The sequence below is a fragment of the Eriocheir sinensis genome, chromosome 62, assembly GCF_024679095.1.
Source record: "Eriocheir sinensis breed Jianghai 21 chromosome 62, ASM2467909v1, whole genome shotgun sequence".
Taxonomy (NCBI): Eukaryota; Metazoa; Arthropoda; class Malacostraca; order Decapoda; family Varunidae; genus Eriocheir; species Eriocheir sinensis.
This window is the reverse complement of record NC_066570.1, coordinates 4,765,977-4,787,207: the sequence shown is the minus strand read 5'-3', so window position 1 is coordinate 4,787,207 and position 21,231 is coordinate 4,765,977. Positions and strand designations below refer to the sequence as shown.

Genomic DNA, 21,231 nt, shown 5'->3' with positions numbered 1-21,231 from the left:
CGGGATAGGCTACGTGGCGGGTGTTGAGATCCTCGTCACGAAGCCTTTAAAACACGTGTGGGCCTGTCCGTATGAACACCTGGACAGCTTCATGGCATTACTTCCGCCGTGCGGCGGTTGTGTGGCAGGTGTTAGGGCGTCAATGAATCACTGCCACTCCATCGGTGTCCTGTTCGCCACTCGGCTGTCACTGTTCACCACCATCACCGTGACCCGCATCACCCACGTCATCATCATAATCGCCAACCTCTTCCTCCTCATCATCATCATTGTCTTCATCACTAGAATCAATCTCGCCATTGGGAATCCAAGGCAGCAGTGCATGAGCCGGCACTGGGTCATTCTTCAGCAGGCAGGACATATATAATGCAGAGAGTTAGCACAAAGATGTTCGCGAATACATTCACGTAATAGGTAAAGGTGTCACTCGACACTTTTCTCCTCTTTAAAATATTCTGACTCAGCAGCAGCGGCTCCCCTGTTATCGTCCTTTCTACTCTCCCCAAATCCAGAAGATCCATTTCTCCCTTCCCTCCAGGCGCCAGTCCGCTCATTCCTTGTTCTGCCTGCTGTCCCGTGCCAGCCGTGGTCTCTCTTGTTCTATTAGTTCCCGTCGGCACTTTTATCTCTCTCGCTTTATTAGTTCCCGCCGGCACGTTCATGAGGAGCAAGATCGCAAACAGCTGGACGACCATCTTCCCGGCCAGCTCCAATCGCTCGTCGCTTCGCCGCCTTCCCTCCGCCTCCCCAGGTGCCAGGCAGAGCACGTCGTTTGGCCTTATTTGCTGTATCTAAAAAAGAAGGGATACATGAACCAAACTGGGCTGTCAGGAACAAGCACGTAGGTCACAATATAAGCCCGAGCGAGAGGTCCTTTAACTCGACATTCAGTCTCGGTACCAGTGCACTTGACGAAGGACAAGTTGGAAATGTGATCAGTATGTTTATTTAGTCTGTGGAAACTTCATCCCGTCCCTCGAACACCATACACTCCTCATTCTACTCCACGCCTTTCCCAGACGCGATTTTCTTTTTACAGTAAAGGAAGCAGCTCAACGGTACAAAGGGAAACAGCCCTTCTCTTCCTCCTATTGGTACCAGCACGGAATACTGAAAATGTAAGTGCTTTCGCTTTGAGGGAACACCATTTACGCGTCATTGTACATTTGAATGTTAATAATGTAAACACAAGAGTGATGTTGGTCATGCATTATTGTCGGTGTCAGTTCTCAACGTGATAAATTTTCTACATTGAAATCCAAAACAATAAAATCCTAACTCTGCAATATTTAAAATTCGTACGCATTAGTCACCATCACAAAATTGATAAAAAAAAACACGAATATCAAACACACTGGTCTTGAGGACTTGTCGGTATTCCGAGACACTTCCGCCTCTCATCAACTAATTTCAAAGGCATAAAAGAAGACCAATCGGGTTCTTAAGAGTTTTTTCCCTTTCATAATACAAACCTTGACAAACTACCACCATTAAAACTACCCCTTGAAATACCTAAAACTCCAACGAAAGCCTTTTCATGTAACTCATTCCTCGTCTCCCTCAGCCCCTCACACATGTATCAAGGGAATATCGGATAACAGAATAATAAGTTAAGTCATACCCTTCTGATCAAATTCCCAGTCACTCGAGGCTAGGGAATGACAAAAAATAAGATCGTTCATTGCTCGTCTTTCTCATTCCCTTGCACTTGAATGTGTGTGTGTGAATGGACACCCAAATGTTTAAGAATATGACCCTCAAAACACACGAGACATGAACGAACCTCTAGATTGACTTGCGGAGTCGTTGAAGGCGGTGGAAGGAATGTCGGTGTGGTCCAGAACGAGGGCAGGTGGGGAAAAAGGTTGGAAAGCTTCGGGTGTCTATGATGGAGACGGTGATGGCTCTGTTACTTCTTGGCTAGACGTAGACGCCAAGGAGAAAGTTTGCATCCAGAGTGGGGAAGGCTGATAGTTGGGTGGGATTGGCAGGATCGGTTGAGGTAGCTGCGGTGTAGGAACTGGAGGTTGTGTGGGCAGTTCAGACGTCCAGGGCAGGGGAGTAGCGGGTGATAACTATTGTGGCGAGGGCTGAGGGGTCGGTGGGAGTACTGGGGTCAGCTGTGGCGGTGGTGGTGCTTGAGGTTGTGTGGCCTGCTCAGACGTCCAGGGCAGGGGAGTAGCGGGTGATAACTATTGTGGCGAGGGCTGAGGGCTCGGTGGGAGTACTGGGATCAGCTGTGGTGGCGGTGCTGGAGGTTGTGTTACTTGTTCACACTCCCAGGGCACGCAACACCGAGCCTCGAGATCAAACTAAGCTTCGGGCAAACTTACTTCGGCTGTACGGTCATGCTTAGGTTCATGCTCTTCAACGTATCGGGCTCTCATTATGACTATTCCTCAATGCAACAGAAAAGATTAACCGGGTGTTTCAAGGGTGATTTCCCCGTTCATGGCGCAAAAGTCGTGTAAAACTATCACTGGGATTGCAAAACGGTCCACGAAAATCTTAGCAACTTCTACGAGAGGCGTTTCAAACATGCGAATTGAGGTGCCGGCACTTTTAAGAATAGGAGCCTTATTTACTCGTCCGGTAGCTCAAAAGCAGCGCTACCGACTTTGCCGAACACCGGAACCAAGAAACTCGAGAGGGCTTCAGTAACTCCTGCTTCGAGAGTGACGAGGATAACGAGCGAGTGTGTGCGTGTTCACGGGGAGTTGTTACAAGGGTATTTCTCCTTGTCCGTCAGTCCTATCATCACCGGCGCACCAAACACCGAACCTCGTCACAACGCAGCTTCGTCCAGACTTGCTTCGACTATAACGTTAGGAAGACACTGATTTAGGGATAGGATGGTCGTGGGTGTGGTGGTGGTGGTGGGGTAGTCAAGGTAGTGATGGTAGTGATGGTTGCAGTTATGTCGTGGGTGTGGTGATTATGATTAGACCCTGTTAAATACACGTCGAAGGCAGGAGAGTAAAAGTCAACAACATCCACGGAGGGAAAGCTCGGGGGGGTGGGGGGAAATACTGGGGTCAATTCTGGTAGTTGTGATAGAGGGGGTGGTAGCTGTGTTAGTGGTGGGGGTGGCAAAGATGGTTGTAGGGGGGGTGAAGGGAAGGGAGGGGACAGTACCGAGAGGGGAGGAAGCACTTCGGTGACGCGGTGGGGGTTATAGTTGTGGTGGGGGTAGAGATGGTTGATGTGGTGGGGTGATGGTTGTTGTGGAGGGGGTGATGGTGAAGGGAACGGCGAAGACATTATAGAAGGGGGAGAATACACTGGAGAGATGGGTCGGAAAAGATATTCCAGTTGGGTTTGCTGTGGTGGGGGTGGGGGTTGTGGATGGGGTGGTGGTGATAGAACTGGTAGGGGTAACGGTATCGAAGGGGGAGAAAACGCTTGGGAGATGAGTTGGAAAAGATGATCCTGTTGTGTTGATTGTGGCATGGGTGGTGGTTGTGGAGGGGGCGGTAGGAGTGGAGGGGGCGAGGGTGGAGATAACGCTTGAGAAGTGAGATTGAAAAGATAATCCTGTTGTGTTGATTGTGGCGTGGGTGGTGGTTGTGGAGGGGGGGACGGTTGTGGAGGGGGTGAGGGTGAAGACGAGAGAGGGGACAGCAACGGGAGGGGATGAAACTCTTGGGAGATAAGTTGTAAAAGGTTGTCGTGTTGTGTTTGTGGTGATTTTTGTGGTGGGGGAGTTGGTGGGGGTTGTTCTGGTGGCTGTTGTGGGGGTTGTAGTTTTAGACGGCATGGTTGTTTTAGCGGTTGGTCTTGTGGTTCTTTTCTTGGTTGTTTTTTTGGTTGCTTTCGTGGTTGCTTTCGTGGTTTCTTTTTTGGTTGCTTTCGTGGTTCTCTTTGTGGTTCTCTTTGCTCATTTCGTGGTTCCATTCTTTGTTGTTTTCGTGGTTGTGTTCCTGATAGTTTTAATCGTACTGACAGTGAGGGGCGGTGGCGTTGGTTATTGTCGCTGTGGTGCTGATAGACAGGAAGATTGGGATTAGACTCGATGATAATGCCTTTGTCATCAATGCAATAGGCAGGAGAGTGGGCAGGAGACACGGGGATGGAAGGGAGGGTATTTTCTGGGTCGCTGCGCAAGCTACCGACGACAGTGGTGTAGGTGGTGGTGGAGGTAATGAATGAGGAGTCCGGGTTCTTCACTTTGTCACGACGGTAGTAGTAGTAGTAGTGTTCATGGTAGGAGAAAGTGTCCCTTCCCCTCCGCTCCACTTGGGTCGTGTAGCAATAGTTGTAGTGGTCGTGGGGGACGTGGTAGTAAAAGAAGTGGTAGTTGGTGACTTGGAAGTGGCGGGAGCCGGTGCGATCCTCCGTCCCTGCAGAGGATTGGCCACGGTCATTTTGAGCCACACACACACACACACAAACACACAAACAACCAAACACCCAAAACTGTCAAACACAAACACACACATACATCAGATCTTGTGGAAGATCTTCACTTCTGCATTTTAGTCTGAGCGAACCCAGCACGCAAGACAGCTAAGCAGCGTGTAGGGCACTATAGGCAATGGGAACGCATCCCCGAGCCGAAACGAATGCTCTGAATGTTTTGGGAGGCTTGCCGCTCAGGTGCAGCGCCAGGACAGTTATCCAGCGATCTGCAGCAAGGACTCGCGGCAGAGACACGCCAGTCCTCGTCGACAGACAGACTTGGTCGGCTAGATTTCGATCGCCGATAGAGTCGGTCTGTCGGCATCCTGCTACGGGCCTCCTTTAGCAGAGGACCGGGCTCCCTCGTGCAAGAGGGAGCAATCTTTTCCCTCTTAACGGGCCGTCTTCGGACAAGGGCCCGTTTCCCCTAGAGATACTAGGGGGTAAATATTTAAGAAAAAAAAGAGTCGGTCTGTCGGCACCCTGCTGCCTTTGGCAAAGGCCAGTGCTCCCTCATGTAGGGAGGGAGCAATCTTTTCCCGTTTCTCCTAGTGATACTAGGGGGTGTATATATATATATATATATATATATATATATATATATATATATATATATATATATATATATATATATATATATATATATATATATATATATATATATATACGCACACACACACACACACACACACACACACATAAAAGGACTCGCGTTCCCCGTGTCTGTAATGGTACAGTCGCCATGGATTAGGTTCAGGAAAACATAGTTGTAAATATAAAGTTTATGTCCATGTGAGGTCATACAAACATCAATTAACTGTCGTTTTGATAGTTAGGCAAAGAAACCTAAACGTAACCTGTAATGCTTGATGATGGAGCTCGTGGAAAAATGTGATTGATATTTAACAGCGCATAGATACTCTTGAGAGCGATTTTGCGTTTTCGGATTCAGTTAACAACCAACATCCATAAGCTGTCATTTCTGTAACCCGAGCCAGTAAATTCCTCCTCCTTGCATAACGCCTGAGTGACAAGTTCTTGGAAAGTTGAAATTAAATAAAATCGATATGAAAAAAAGTTGTCTTAACATGTATTCAGATAAGATTTTCTTTTAAAGAATCGTAAACAAAATTAATAGAAAAATATAAGAAACATCGAACATATGTTTTCTCTAGAGAAAATGAAACTGCTTCAAGATGAGAATGAGCTTCTTGGCAAGGATGAAGAACACAATAAAACGACTCTGGAAAAAAAAATGCAAATAAAAGCAAGGTGGTCTCGAGAGGGCTCAGACTACGGCTGTACTGACAAGCAGGATTAACCGCACTGATAACCTTACTCCGAGACACTTCAAATATCACGACGAAGTGTGACCGACCTCTGGCTGGCTTGTTGAGGAGACGATGGGGACAGGGCCGGTCAGGTTAGGTCAGGTCAGGAGTTGATCGGATGGGAGTTATGGCGGTGGACGTGATTGTTATCGTTGAGGTGGGGGTGACTTTTGCTGGGCTGGCGGTGGTGGTGACTGGTGTTAAGGTGGTGGCGGTGGTGGATGTTGCTGAGAGGGTGGTGGTGGTGGTGGTGGGTAGTGGTGTGGTGGTGGTGGTGGTGGGTAGTGGTAGGGTGGTGGTGGTGGCGGCGGTGGTGGGTGTTGCTGAGAGGGTGGTGGTGGTGGTGGTGGCGGCGGTGGTGGGTGTTGCTGAGAGGGTGGTGGTGGTGGTGGTGGGTAGTGGTGAGGAGGTGGAGCTGGTTGTTGAGGTGGAGGTAATGGTGGTTGTTGGTGCGGTGGTGGTGGTTCTAGTCTTTGGTGGTGGGTGTTGCTGAGAGGGTGGTGGTGGTGGTGGTGGGTAGTGGTGAGGAGATGGTGCTGGTTGTTGAGGTGGAGGTAATGGTGGTTGTTGGTGCGGTGGTGGTGGTTCTAGTCTTTGCTGTTGACATGGTGGTGATCGTTTAGGTGAGGCTGGCTGCTGCAGTGATGGTTGTAATCGATTACGTGGTGGTGGTTGATGCGGTCGGGGTGGTTGTGGTTGTGTGACTTCCTGATTGGACGTCGAAGTCTGGGGAGGTGGTGTTTTGACCCACGGACGAAACATGACTGCGGGGGATGAGCGTTGCTGTTGATGTTGTTGTTGTGGTGATGGTTGTGGTAGGGGTGATGGTGGGGGCTGTTCTGGTGACTGTTGTGGGGGTTGTAGTTTTAGACGGCATGGTTGTTTTCGTGGTTGGTCTTGTGGTTCTTTTCTTGGTTGCTTTCTCGGTTGATTTGGTTGTTTTCGTGGTTCTTTTCTTGGTTGCTTTTTTATTTGCGTTTTTGGTTGCTTTCGTGGTTGCTTTTGTGGTTGCTCTCGTGGTTGCTCTCGTGGTTGCTCTCGTGGTTGCTTTTGTGGTTGCTTTTGTGGTTCTTTTTGCTCATTTCGTGGTTCCATTCTTTGTTGTTTTCGTGGATGTGTTCCTGATAGTTTTAATCGTACTGACAGTGAGGGGCGGTGGCGTTGGTTGTTGTCGCTGTGGTGCTGATAGACAGGAAGATTGGGATTAGACTCGATGATAATGCCTCTGTCATCAATGCAATAGGCAGGAGAGTGGGCAGGAGACACGGGGATGGAAGGGAGGGTATTTTCTGGGTCGCTGCGCAAACTACCGACGACAGTGGTGTAGGTGGTGGTGGAGGTAATGAATGAGGAGTCCGGGTTCTTCACTTTGTCACGACGGTAGTAGTAGTAGTAGTGTTCATGGTAGGAGAAAGTGTCCCTTCCCCTCCGCTCCACTTGGGTCGTGTAGCAATAGTTGTAGTGGTCGTGGGGGACGTGGTAGTAAAAGAAGTGGTAGTTGGTGACTTGGAAGTGGCGGGAGCCGGTGCGATCCTCCGTCCCTGCAGAGGATTGGCCACGGTCATTTTGAGCCACACACACAAACAAACACACAAACAACCAAACACCCAAAACTGTCAAACACAAACACACACATACATCAGGTCTTGTGGAAGATCTTCACTTCTGCATTTTAGTCTGAGCGAACCCAGCACGCAAGACAGCTAAGCAGCGTGTAGGGCACTATAGGCAATGGGAACGCATCCCCGAGCCGAAACGAATGCTCTGAATGTTTTGGGAGGCTTGCCGCTCAGGTGCAGCGCCAGGACAGTTATCCAGCGATCTGCAGCAAGGACTCGAGATCGCCGTGTCTGTAGTGCTCCAGTCGCCATGGATTAGGTTCGGGAAAACAAAGTCGTAAATATAAAGTTTTAGTCAATGAATATAAAATATCCGTAGGTGTCCATGTAAGGTCATACAAACATCAATTAACTGTCGTTTTGATAGTTAGGCAAAGAAACCTAAACGTAATCTGTAATGCTTGATGATGGAGCTCGTGGAAAAATGTGATTGATATTTAACAGCGCATAATTACTCTTGAAAGCGATTTTGCGTTTTCGGATCCATAAGGTGTCATTTCTGTAACCCGACTCAGTAAATTTCTCCTCCTTGCATAACGCCTGAGTGACAAGTTCTTGGAAAGTTGAAATTAAATAAAATCGAAATATGATGAAAAAAGTTAAAACTTAAAATGTATTAAGATAAGGAGATTTCTTAAAAGGAAACATAGTAAACAAAGTTAATAGAGAAATATAAGAAACATCGAAGATATGTTTTCTCTCGAGAAAATGAAACTGCTCCAAGATGAGAATGAGCTTCTTGGCAAGGAGGAACACAAGGTGGTCTCGAGAGGGCTCAGACTACGGCTGTACTGACAAGCAGGATTAACCGCACTGATAACTTTGCTCCGAGAAACTTCAAATATCACGACGAAGTGTGACCGACCTCTGGCTGGCTTGTTGAGGAGACGGTGGGGACAGGGCCGGTCAGGTCAGGTCAGGTCAGGAGTTGATCGGATGGGAGTTTTGATGGTGGCCGTGATTATTATCGTTGAGGTGGGGGTGGCTTTTCCTAAGCTGGTGATGGTGGTGACTGGTGTTAAGGTGGTGGTGGATGTTGCTGAGAGGGTGGTGGTGGTGGTGGTGGTGGGTAGTGCTGAGGAGGTGGAGCTGGTTGTTGAGGTGGAGGTAATGGTGGTTGTTGGTGCGGTGGTGGTGGTTCTAGTCTTTGGGGGGGGGGTGTTGCTGAGAGGGTGGTGGCGGTGGTGGTGGTGGTGGGTGTTGCTGAGAGGGTGGTGGTGGTGGTGGTGGTGGTGGTGGTGGGTAGTGCTGAGGTGGAGCTGGTCGTTGAGGTGGAGGTAATGGTGGTTGTTGGTGCGGTGGTGGTGGTTCTAGTCTTTGCTGTTGACATGGTGATGATCGTTTAGATGAAGCTGGTTACTGCAGTGATGGTTGTGATCGATTACGTGGTGGTGGTTGATGCGGTCGGGGTGGTTGTGGTTGTGTGACTCCCTGATTGGACGTCGAAGTCTGGGGAGGTGGTGTTTTGACCCACGGACGAAACATGACTGCGGGGGATGAGCGTTGCTGTTGATGTTGTTGTTGTGGTGGTGGTGGTCGTGATGGTGTAGCACTGGAGGGTTGAGAGAGAGGATCATTTGGCATTCCTTCCCTTGCACGGTAGTAATAGTAGTAGTCGTCGTGGTAGTGGAAAATAGATCTTCCGCTCTGATCGTCTCTACTATCAGAGTAGTGGTAGTGGGTGTCGAAGGGGTAGTGGTAGTAAAAATGGTGGCTGTTGTTGAAGTAGAAGTGGAGAGGCCTGCTGGCTGAGAGGTGGAAGGGCCTGGAGGCTGGTAGGGCGGGTCCGGCGTGATCCGTCAGCCCTGAAGGGGGATTTGCCTCGTCATTTTGAGCCACAGAGAAACACACACACCAAAAAGTACCACCCTCAACCTCCAGCCTGACGCCGAACCTCCGCGTGGGTGTGATCCGCGCCCCACCGGCCTCGCCTGCGCTACTAATGGGCTGGGGTTGGTTGGCAGCGTTGGCAACGCTGCTCACATCGCAATGGCGTTGCCATGTAAACACATCGCGCGTATGTATAATATGCCTTTTCACTACCTTTACCACTTTTTCATTACTTCTAAGTTTTTCCGCCTTCATATTATGGTTAAGGGACATGTATTTCGTCCAATTAAGTACAATATGGAGGCGTAATATCGTACTTTGGAGGCGCGGAGTGATTTTCAATAATTACCAAAACACTAACTTTTCAAAAATCGCTAGCAGCGATTCTGTCAATTTGCGAGGCATATATATGGGGTTCAAAATGCATAGAATTATGAGATCTAACCCATGGTTAGGGTGAGAAGTACCGCAGTAAGATGGACAACTCTCTGGACATTTACCACGAATTCTTCGCTATCGATCTGCATGAAACTTTCTTTAGGTAGAAAAATTGTTATTACACACCAAAGACTTTCAGAGCCATATTCTTACATTTCGGCGCCCAAGCACACATACATAAGACTTTCGAGGAGCTTTGGGCTTTACCTGGGGCAGTTTTTGACCCTGGTGGTAGCATGACCCTTCTTTTGTACCTCAATAGAACCGGACTGGTGTCCCTTTCGGTCTTGTTGATGTGTGAGGCAGAAGGATCTAACAACATTGACCCTTGCCACAGACACGGTAACTGACGCGGCCTCGGCTCACGGGAAGTGGATGCCATTCCATGACCAGAGGGTTACAGGCGCCGCCAAGCACGGAGCGGCAGGACTACGCGGAGCTTCGTTAAATCTCCTCTGACTGTGAGACCATAGCTGTGTGTGTGTGTGTGTGTGTGTGTTCACAGTGATTGTTTTTTTGTCCAGACAGTGGCCGAACACGCCTCAACATACACCAGAGTAAGAAATTCAGAGAGTCATTATTAGTGTTTTTTTCAGGATTTCATTGCCAGTGATGTGAGAAAATCATCTTAGTTTTCGGCACAGTTAATTTTAAGTCGTTTCCCGAGTGTTTCGTTTTCACCGCTATCGGAGAGTCGAGGTTCTGTCTGTCCTCTACGCGTCTACTAGTAGTCCACACACTTTAAGGCTTCGTGAACAGTCAAGCTTCCCTCAGCTCTCACCGCTGCTCCACCCCGATAGTGCGGCCACGAGCACCCACTAAATCTCTCGACACATTGTTACTTCTCCATTACATACACTTTAAACCAGCCACATCTGTGACCGATTTAAAATATAACAAAATATTCACAGGGCTAAGGACTATGAGGCTATGTTAAGTAGTCGAGAATAGCTATTAATGTGGTCCAGTTATCAAGAATTAGTTAAATGAGAGATGTGTGTAACTGCCGATCACTGAGATGAACTAACCTGCTGCAGGGGGCGCCGCCTCACACCTCGCGGACTCAGTGACGGCCGGTAAGATCGGCGGCCCTGGCTGGATTGGTGGCAGGTTAGCTTGGGTTCCCTGGGCGCTGCTGCCGTTAGATGACGCCGCTTCAAGTTGGCCAGGCAGCGGAGGGTTGGCGCTGTTGAAGTAGTGGAAGTGGTGCTCGTGGACGTGGAAGACCTCCTCGCCCTTACGCTCGGCTCTGTACACGTATCGGGACCTGTAGGCGTCGCAGCGGCCCTCGCCGGGGTGGTGGAAGTACTTGTGTGTGTGGCGGTTGGTGATGCGGAAGACGATGTTCATAGCATCGCCTTGCGCCATGGTTCATGTCCCTTCCTGTGCCCGCCGCCCGCACCGCCGCGAGACTCTGGGAGGCGGGGAGGGCAAGGCGCACGCCAACAAACGCACATGCGCACGCAGAGAGGTGAGCAAACCGCGCTTCGAGACAGAACCAGTGAACTGCGCGACAGACCGGCAGCCAACACACACACACACACACACACTTGACTGATGAGTTCAGAGGCTGACTTTTACAGATGACATTATTTTTTGTATTAAATTGTATTATTAAGCTTTTGATGTCAGGTATATTGTTTTTTTATCATCCCTATCTCTGTTTATTATTATTATTATTATTATTATTAGTAGTAGTAGTAGTAGTAGTAGTAGTAGTATTGTTGAATAAGTCTCTCTCTCTCTCTCTCTCTCTCTCTCTCTCTCTCTCTCTCTCTCTCTCTCTCTCTCTCTCTCTCTCTCTCTCTCCCCTTGAGCAGCACTAACAACGACACCTTTCAACTTTTCTCCCGCGAACAATGACCGTCAGAAAATGTGGAAGAGTCAACAGTTTAAGCAAATTAATTAGTCAACTCTCACGAGCGAGTCTTATTTCCAGGGCAGCGGTGTATTATTCAGAGTATTTACACAGACTTGGGAACAATATACAGTTTCATTAGCTTCATTTTTTCATTAATTTCTCGTCTAGTGATATAGACCAGGAAAGCCATGCAAAGGGTGCGGCCACACTCACTACACGCGGTTTGCTGGGAGGGTAGAGGACGCCTATCTGGTCAGAGGCAGGAGCAAACATATGTTATCTAATAGGAGTGGCCATACAGGACGCGGGTAGCGGGTAAGCTTGGAGGAAAACCGCTACCCACGTTCTGTATGGCCACTCGTATAAGATAACGTGTTTGTTCTTACCTCTGACCCGCTCGGCGTCCCGCTACCCTCTACCCTCCCAGCAAGCCGCGTGCAATGTGGCCGCACCCTAAGAGTTAAACAAATGCTATAACAACGTGCTGATTACCAGATTAGTCCGTGATTTCCATCCATCTCTGTCTATACGGATGTGATGTACTCACTCGACCCGGCTCATCCAATTGTTGTTTTAGAGAGAGAATGGAATGAGTGGACACTGAAACGCTTGGAAGTAAATGATTTGTTATAAAAGCACAATGCGATCGCCTTCATCTGCCTTGCATCAAGCTCCTTCGCCGTAAAATAAACACATATAAATTAATTAATGAATATAGAAAAATAAAATAGTTACGCCATCACTCTGAGCATAACAGGTAGAGAAGGAAGGCAGGAAAGGGGAGATACAAGTGGAGGAGAGAGAGAGAGAGAGAGAGAGAGAGAGAGAGAGAGAGAGAGAGAGATGCAGAGAGAGAGACATGCATAGAAAAGATAAAAGAAAGAATTGGTGAATAAAAAGAGATGGAGGGGAGAGAAAAAAAAACTAGAGAGTAATGGAGGAAGGGAGGAAGGGAGAGAGAGAGGAAGGGAGAGAGGGAGATGTAAACGATAATATAATTGAAGGGAGTGACAGGGAGGAGGAGGAGGAGGAGGAGGTGATGGAAGAGAGTGAGAGGAAAAGGAAAATTGGCGAATGAAAGGGATGGAGAGAAAGGTATTAAGAAAGATTAGGTAGAGAAAGGAAGATTGAAAAGAAGGGAGGACGGAGAGAGGGAGGGAGGAAGGAAAAGAGAAGGAAAGAAAGAAAGAAAGTGAGAAAGAGGAAGAAAGAGCGAAAGAACGATAGGAAGAAAAAAATGAGAGGAAAAGAAAGAAGGAAAGAAAGAAATAATAAATAAAAGAAAGAAGGGGGAGGTAAGAGGGAGAGAGGAAGGAAAAAGAGAGGAAAGAACGAAAGAAAAAAATGGAGGAAAAAAGAAGAGAGAAAGAAATAAAGTAGAAAGAAAAAGAGAGAAAAAGAAAAATAGGAAAATGTACACTTTTTTCCGTGATATCGGGAGGGAAAAAAGAGCGGAAAAAAGGAAGATATGGAAAGAGAAAGGGGGAAGTGAAAAATTGATAGAGGAAGGGTGAGAGGGGAGAATGGAGGAAAGAGGGGACAAGGAATAAAGAGAGAAGAGAAAATAATTGAGGAAGAGGGGAGGACGGAAAAGAGGAAGAGAAGAGGGGAAGGGAACAAGAGAGGAGGAAAGATGAAAGGGAGGGATAGAAGAAATGCGGTAGGGAACAGCAGAGAAAGGAGAGGAAAGAGAGGGAGAGGTAAAGGGAGAAAAGAACATAGAAAGGGAGTGAAAGAGAGAAGGAAAAGAAGAAGAGAACATGGAAAGGAAGGGAGGAAGGGATACAGGAGAGCCAGGAGGGAGAGAAGAGGGAAAAGGCGAAAGAGAGAAAACTAGAGAAAAGAGAGAAATAAAAGGAAAAGGGGAAGGAAAAAGACGTAGGGAGCGAGAGAAAGAGGGAGGGATATAGAAGAGCCAGGGAGGAACGGAGAGAGAAAAAAAAGAGGAAATATAGTAAAGGGAGAAGAAAACAGAGGAAGAAACAAAGGGAGAGAGGAAGGAGGATAAGGAATAATAGAGGATAGCCAGAGAGAGAGAGAGAGAGAGAGAGAGAGAGAGAGAGAGAGAGAGACTGAAGGGCTGGAGTGGGCGTCAGTGAGGCAGAGTAGAGCTCCGTGCCGGCCTGTCTTCCCGCCTCGACACAGCAGCAGCGCCCCCCCCCCCCCCCGCCTCACGCTCCTCTCACACCTATCAAAAGGGATAACTCAATGGCCGTGATTCTCTCTCTCTCTCTCTCTCTCTCTCTCTCTCTCTCTCTCTCTCTAATGATACCAGAAACGAGAGCAATACATTCTAGGCTTTATTTTCCTTATCAATAAATATAAAATCTAGTTATTTACATTAAAAACACGATACAAAGTTACAATAACACAAAAAAAAAAATACCGGTGACCACAGACTTTAAAAAAAAAAAGCACTATTATTGGACGAAACAAAAAAAAAAATACTGAAAAATATTGTTAGAAATGTTTAGATATGCCGTGTTGAAGAGAGAGAGAGAGAGAGAGAGAGAGAGAGAGAGAGAGAGAGAGAGAGAGAGAGAGAGAGAGAGAGAGATGAGCTGGTCAAGGCTGATGAATCATTATCCGATGGACCGAGAGATCAAAGACGCGTTGATTTGCTTATAAGGTTTTTTTTCGAGGCTTCAAACGATCGTCAAATTGCGTTACTCATTATGGGCCGAGCTGCACTTAGAGAGAGAGAGAGAGAGAGAGAGAGAGAGAGAGAGAGAGAGAGAGAGAGAGAGAGAGAGAGAGTGTGTGTGTGTGTGTTGATCGTTCTTGCCTGTTAGCTACATACGTTAATACCAGAAATTTGTTTTTTTCTACTCTGTCTATCCATTCTATGACTTTCTGGATGCTGAATCGATCCCATGAGGGCGGGGAGCCGACCTAACGGCGAGGCAACATTACCATATTGTCGTACTCAGCCCTTATTCTTACCGATTTCCGACCCCAAAACTGTCTCCTGGGCCCCAATAACGAGATTCATTCATAGTTATCGTTACAATAGTTAATTCCTGATCTTTCTTGCCAATAATTATACGTCAGAAACCGTTAAATACTATGCTCTGGGTACGATAATCTGGAAGCGGTGCGGTGAGGCGCTGCACTCCGGCGGCAGGCGATACACTGGGCGGACCGTCATCTCTCTGCACCACGAGGCCACTCAGGGTAAAGGGGCGATCATCAGTCACTCAGTAGGGGGCATGCGCCGGGGGGGAAGGGGGGGCGGAGTGAGTGGGAGCAACGTTGCCAGATTGTCGTACTTAGTTTCTCATATTTCCTGATTTCCATCCCAAAAACTGTTTCCTGGATCACAATAACGAGATCTATTTGTAGCTATTGTTGAAATGGTTTATTATTCCTGTTTCCTGGTGATATTTATGGGGGAGAAGCTGGTTAATGTGATGGTCCGAGTACGACAATCTGGCATCGCCGAGTGGGAGGAGTGACGCTTCGCCTCGCCCACTCTACGACGCCGAACTCTGGGGCTTCTCCGGGCAAGTCTCCACTCAGTTTCCTTCCCATTCTTAGTACGTCATGGCGGGATCTATCGATTTGCCCAAGCCACGAACTCCTTGGGCGTCCCCTTGGCCTTCTCTACCCGGGTTGCCTCCCACAGACAACCCGATGAGCAGCGTGCCTCGTCCCTGTATTGCAGAATGATCGAGTTTTGGTAATTCGTGCAGCAATATATGTTGAGTTGAATGACCTGTAAGTCGACTTCCGGGTAGAATGCTACTTGCCCGTATAGCCGGAGTTAGGTCATCGAGTTTTGCTGTTATGCTTAATGATAAATGTTGAGTTGAAAGATCAGTTAAGTCGGATTTAAGAGGTGATACTTTTTATTTCATGATTATTAAGGAAATTTACGTCATCCCGGATAACTACCGAGTAAGATGCAGCCATGATGGATAACCGTGAATGTTGGACAGGGTACACTTTTCATGCATATAAATTTCAATAATGGTGCATCGATGACACGTATAACCGTACAAAATACAACCATGACTGATAACTATTAATTTACGATGTAGACGTCCCTGTGGCGGTGGACGTGAGAGTGGCGTGTTCATTACGGCGGAGGTCACACGCACAAAGTGAATATATATGGATGCAGTAATAATAATAGCCTTGACATGTATGATAGAATGTCCAGGCGGTGAGGGACGCGTGGCTGGCGGGGTCACGGAGGGTGCACGACACGGCTCGGAGGAGACGGTGTGTTTGTGTGCGGATACGAACTGTCAACATTGGTAATCCTCTGAGAGAATGCCGCTGCGTCCCCGGGTGAATATATTGTATGAAATGGATGCTCAGGCGGCGATGGACGTGTAGCCGGTGGGATCATTGCCGTGGGGGACGCGGACGCAAGATAAGGGGGAGGATGTGTGTGCGGATAGAAACTGTCCACAATCATTCTCCTTTGAGGGCGTGCCGCTGCGTCCCCGGGTGAATACAATGTTCTGTACAGCAGTGATTTACTACCATGTCTACAGTATAATACATATGCATACACGGTGCGCTTGACAATGTATGTATACACGCCGTTCGATTCATCACCTACACCAGGGAAAAAAATACTGGAACATTGATTTGGGACGCGAAATGACGTATTGTTTGCATGATGAATGTTTATATGGATTGTTGATGGCCATGTTTTAATTGTTTTATCTCGACATAACTCGCCACAGTATTTTTTTTCCTGATGGCAAGACAAATTGTAATGGTTCGTATATATATGGTAGAGGTTGCGTGGGGAAGGGTAGGGATGCGGGTTGGGTTGATAGGGGAGGATAGAAAGGGTATGGAAAAGAAAGTTTGTGGTGAAATTGATGAAAAGGGTGGATGAGAAAACAGAGGAAAGAGAAGATAAAGTTAATAAATAGGAGAAAATAATTGAGGAAGAGGGGAGGAAGGAATAGAGAAAGGGGGAAGGGAAGGGAATAAGAAAGGAGAGATGGAAGGGAGGGAAAGAAGAAATGGGGAAGGGAACAGCGGAGGAATGAGAGGAAACAGAACGTAGGTATGAAAATAATTGAACGTACACATTCCCCAAATAATGAAGTTTATAAGAATGCACTGACAGACGTGAGGACTTAATGAATGTGAACTATTCTACTGACAGTCTCGGAGAACGGCTCATCAGTTTGCTTATATCACATGAACCTATGACAATGTTCTTATTCAGGAAGGACTCAAGGGGCGGGGGTCTACGCAAGTGTACTATTGGTCGGGGTCATTACACCAGGAAGCCCGATATGAGGAGAGTACCGGCGCAGGGAGACCACTTAAGGGGCTATGACACTGGGCAAATTTTCCGTGGATCTTCAGTCAAACCACGATTTCCGCTGGCGTGGTTCTCATATTTCCGTGGTTTTCTGACGTGTCCACGATCTTCCAAAGCTACGGTAGATTTCACTGAAGGACGACGGTATTACTCATCATCTTCATCAGCAGCAATAACAACAGACAATTGAGAACCACGTTAGCGGAAATCGTGGTTTGACTGAAGATCCACGGAAAATATGCTCAGTGAAATATCCCCTTTATGCGAGGCTCTAGACACACTATATTTCGGGTTCCTCAGGGTACAGGTCGCTCCCTATAACATTAGTTCGTGAGATACTTATCACTGCGTCACCACTTCACTGATACATGACTTGACACCAGACGGCTGAGGCGCACAAGTCATACTTCTGAGTCCTGCCAAGCCTTCAGACGTATCGTGAGGGTAAGGTCCATATTTTAAAACATATCGGATTGCCATTACGACTATTCTCCAGTGCCACAGAGAAGATTAACCGGGATTTCATGGGTGATTTTCCCGTTGAAGATGCAGAAGTCGGGACAAACTATATCACTGGGATCACAAGACAGTCCGTGAAAACCTCAGCGACTTTTAACGGAGGCTTTTCAAACAGGGGAACTGAAGGGCTGAAACGCTTATGAACACCAGCGAAAGGCTTGAAATCAGCGTTACCAAATTATCGTACTCAGCAACTCAGCACATCGTATTATCAGGTTTCCGACTCACAGCTATCGCAAACAGACACCAATAAGTAGTGATTTTAACGATAACTTTAACTGGAATCTCGTTATCTGTGTGGCTAGGAAAGTTTCGGGCTCTGGTACTGATAATTGCGATGTTCTGAGTACGATAATCTGGCAACGTTGCTTGAAATAACGGGCTCCCAGTGAGGTTGAAGGACACTGCACTGCACCTCTCCACTGCGACGCGAGGAACAGGAAGACAACACCAGCGCGGGGAGGCCGGCGGTCATCTCTTGGGTCATATCACCGTCTCGTCCACTAGCGTCTCCTGGCTCTCCATATCCTTGTCCTCCTGCTGCCGCTTCCTCCTGGTGAACCTGAAGACTCGGCTCTTGATCAGCACCAACACGGCGCCGATGAAGAGAAAGACAACAGCGGCGATGATGTCCTCCAAAATGCTGTCTTGCTTGATATGCTCCTCCGTCAGCTCGCTCAGGCCTCCGTCATCTCCGTCACTCTCCTCTCCGTCTGTTGCCTCCGTGCTCTGTGCTTCCGTCGGCTCGCCAAGACCGCCAGCACCACCATCGCTTTCTTCCCCATCTTTTTCCTTCTTTATACGTTCCTCTGTCAGTTCGTTAAGGCCACTGTCATCTCCATTATTCTGTTTTCCATCTTTTCTTTCCCCCAGCCCGGAAGCCTCACGAACTGGCCACGCACACATGTTCCTTTCCCTCACATCAGCACCTTCAGCAAGCCTCGTAGCATTGCCTGCCTGAAACCCACAACAGCACGTCAAAGGCTCCCGGCCGGTCACTCTTAGCGACACACACGCCCCGTCTGAGGCCTTGTTCACGAGAGTCACATTCGTAATCTTCCCAATCAGCTTAGCGCCTTCCTTCTCCAGGCAGCAGCATCCCTTGGGCTCAATGACAGACACCACAAGACCCTTACATACACCTCCAACACCCACACAAAAGCCCCGTCGAGCTATCCTTATACAGTTGTCTTCGGGAGAGGGCAGGCTGGCAGGGCAGGAAGAGAAGGACCTGGGGCAAGTTAGCACGGGAAGGGGCAGTCCAGTCCCTAGCTTGGTGCTCAGTGGCCGCGCCGCCTCCTTCACGGCGTCCCAGGGTACTTGCGTCACGGCGGGAGGGCGTGACTTGTCCGGGACCTCTGGCGGGGCTGCAACGAGGAGGGAAAAGTTGTGAGGAGAGGAGAGTGTGTGCAAACGTGTTCTGTGATGGATCGACTGATAGATACCTTAAGAGAGATAGACAGAAAGTACATTATTGAGGGAAGGTTTCCGGGAGCGGCGCGTCATGTGTGTAGCCCATTGTTATGTATAGAGGGAGATAGACGAACAGATTGAAAGATAGAGATAGAGACAGAATACATCATCATCATTATTATTATTATTATTACACACATACACAAATAAACATCTTATCCTCTCTCTCCTACACCCACACCCATACCCACCCATTCCCCATACACAAATGAACATCCTACCCTCTCTCCTACACTCCCCCCCTCCCCCACACACAGACAACCTCCCCACGCATCCAACACTAACACTTCACGCCCTTACCAGCAGACGGGAATGACCAGCGGCCCGCAGCGTCGACATCGTACCACACGGAGCCCGAACAGGAGGAGACTTCATCGGGTGGCGGGGCGGCCCTCAGCGCTCCCGCCCCTGCCGCCGCCGCCGCCGCCGCCAGCACCACCACTGCCCAAGCCGGCGACCCCTTCACCCTGGCCGCCGCCATTGTCTCCCCCGCCGCCGTCCTGCTCACGCTCTGCTCGCTCCCAGAGACAAGAAGTGAAGATCAGATAAGCGAGGCATCTCTCTCTCTCAAGGCTCATCATTCTATTGTAAGGACTTCTTTCACGCCCTTGTTACCTCATTGCCAGCGTCAGGTCTCTCTCTCTCTCTCTCTCTCTCTCTCTCTCTCTCTCTCTCTCGTTGTCTGCTTAATCTTTACTACTATCTCTTTCTATTTTTACCTTCCGCGTGTGTTGATGGACCTGGTTTTCTACACACACACACACACACACACACACACACACACACACACACACACACTTCTAATCACCACACAAAAGGCCATCGGATACAACGAATTCTGTTTGTGCGTGCGTTGTTTTCATCTTCGGAGAGAGAGAGAGAGAGAGAGAGAGAGAGAGAGAGAGAGAGAGAGAGAGAGGTGAGAAGATTCTGCTTGTCATTGTTTAAAGAGCTTGGTATGTAAGTACAATGATGTATGTATGTATGCACGTATGTAGGTGTGTATGTATGTATGTATGTATGTATGTTTTTTTTTGTGTGTGTACGTGCATTAAAAGAAAAAATGCAGGTAACTGTGTAAAAAATGTATACACACACACACACACACACACACACACACACACACACACGCACACACACATCACCCTTCCCCAATTTCCCCCATTACTCACCACATGAAACTCATTGTATGGTATTTTTGTGTATTTTCAGCCTTATGACTTGCTACAAATGAATAAACCATTTATTATTATTATTATTATTATTATTGTTATTATTAAACACACACACACAGTGACGTCATTACTTACACGGAGATTGTTATAACTTCAAACTTTACACACACACACACACACACACACACACACACACACACACACAGTGACGTCATTACTTACACGGAGATTGTTATAGCGTCAAACTTTACACACACACACACACACACACACACACACACACACACACACACACATAGGGACTCGCCTTCAGATATGTTCGTCGTCGTCGTGGTCGTCGTAGTGTCGTCGCCAATACACACAACGCCACGACCCTTCCATGAGGAGAGAGTCTTCCTACTGAGGGGGAGACACGACGAGGCCACACTAACCCCTTCTCCTCACCCCCCTCCTCCTCCCCCGCCTTCTCCTGCTCCTCCTCCTCCTCTCCTCCTCCTCCTTATCATCCCCACTGCGTCCTTCTTTTTCTTTACTTTTCTCCAATCTATCTTTTTTTTTTTATTCTTCGCTTCGCTGTTCTTCCTTGTTCGCCTCCTCCCCCTCCACTTTTTCCTCCTCTCCACTCCCTTTCGCCTCCTTTATATTTCTTTTCGGTCTTTTTTTCCCCCGTTTCACCATCTATTTCTTTCTCCCTCTCTCCTTTTTCTTCCTCTTTGTGCTCCTCTTCCTCCTATTCCTCCTCTGCTTCCTCCTCCCCCCTTGTGTCGCGGCCGAAATGAGTTAACGTCCCTGCACTCCTTTCAACCAGTTTCTAATCAGTGGGGTCATTCAAGAACACGACGATTAGATAACACCACTAAGGCAGCCTGCATGCGTCCCTGTGGCCTGCTCTTCCATGCTTCAATGCTTCCTTGCTTTGATGTTTCCTTCCCTCACCTTCAGTCCCTCCCTCCCCCTCTCTGTGCTTTTCAAGGAGGAACCGCTGGGAATATGTATGTATGTATGTGTGTATGTATGTATGTATGTATGAAGGAAGGGGAGGTGGAATGAGTAAGCGTATTAAGGGGAGGGAAAGGAAGGGAGGGAGAGAGGAAGGGAGAGAGGGAGAGAAAGATGGGAAGGGAGTGAGTTGTGAAGGTTCATTCCACTCCGTGTGTTGTGTGTGTATTGAGAGAGAGAGAGAGAGAGAGAGAGAGAGAGAGAGAGAGAGAGAGAGAGAGAGAGAGAGAGAGAGAGAGAGAAATGGGAAAGGGATAATATTGAAGAAACAAAGTAAGTAGATAATTAAGATAAA

The 21,231-nt window shown here is 48.0% G+C and overlaps 2 protein-coding genes across 2 annotated transcripts; both read right to left on the bottom strand.

Annotated features, from left to right (window-relative positions):
- Positions 1-5,621: 5,621 nt before the first annotated feature.
- On the bottom strand, positions 5,622-7,600 carry LOC126986549 (integumentary mucin C.1-like). Its single transcript, XM_050842817.1, has 3 exons — positions 7,516-7,600; positions 6,391-6,806; positions 5,622-6,056 (listed from the first exon to the last, which is right to left on the bottom strand). Exons 1-3 carry the CDS (start codon positions 7,598-7,600, stop codon positions 5,823-5,825), a joined length of 735 nt encoding a protein of 244 aa, XP_050698774.1. The 3' UTR covers positions 5,622-5,822.
- A 6,371-nt stretch (positions 7,601-13,971) lies between these two features.
- On the bottom strand, positions 13,972-20,386 carry LOC126986647 (uncharacterized). The gene is made up of 3 exons (XM_050842923.1): positions 20,245-20,386; positions 19,063-19,273; positions 13,972-18,656 (listed from the first exon to the last, which is right to left on the bottom strand). Exons 2-3 carry the CDS (start codon positions 19,241-19,243, stop codon positions 17,773-17,775), a joined length of 1,065 nt encoding a protein of 354 aa, XP_050698880.1. The 5' UTR covers positions 19,244-19,273; positions 20,245-20,386; the 3' UTR covers positions 13,972-17,772.
- Positions 20,387-21,231: the final 845 nt, after the last annotated feature.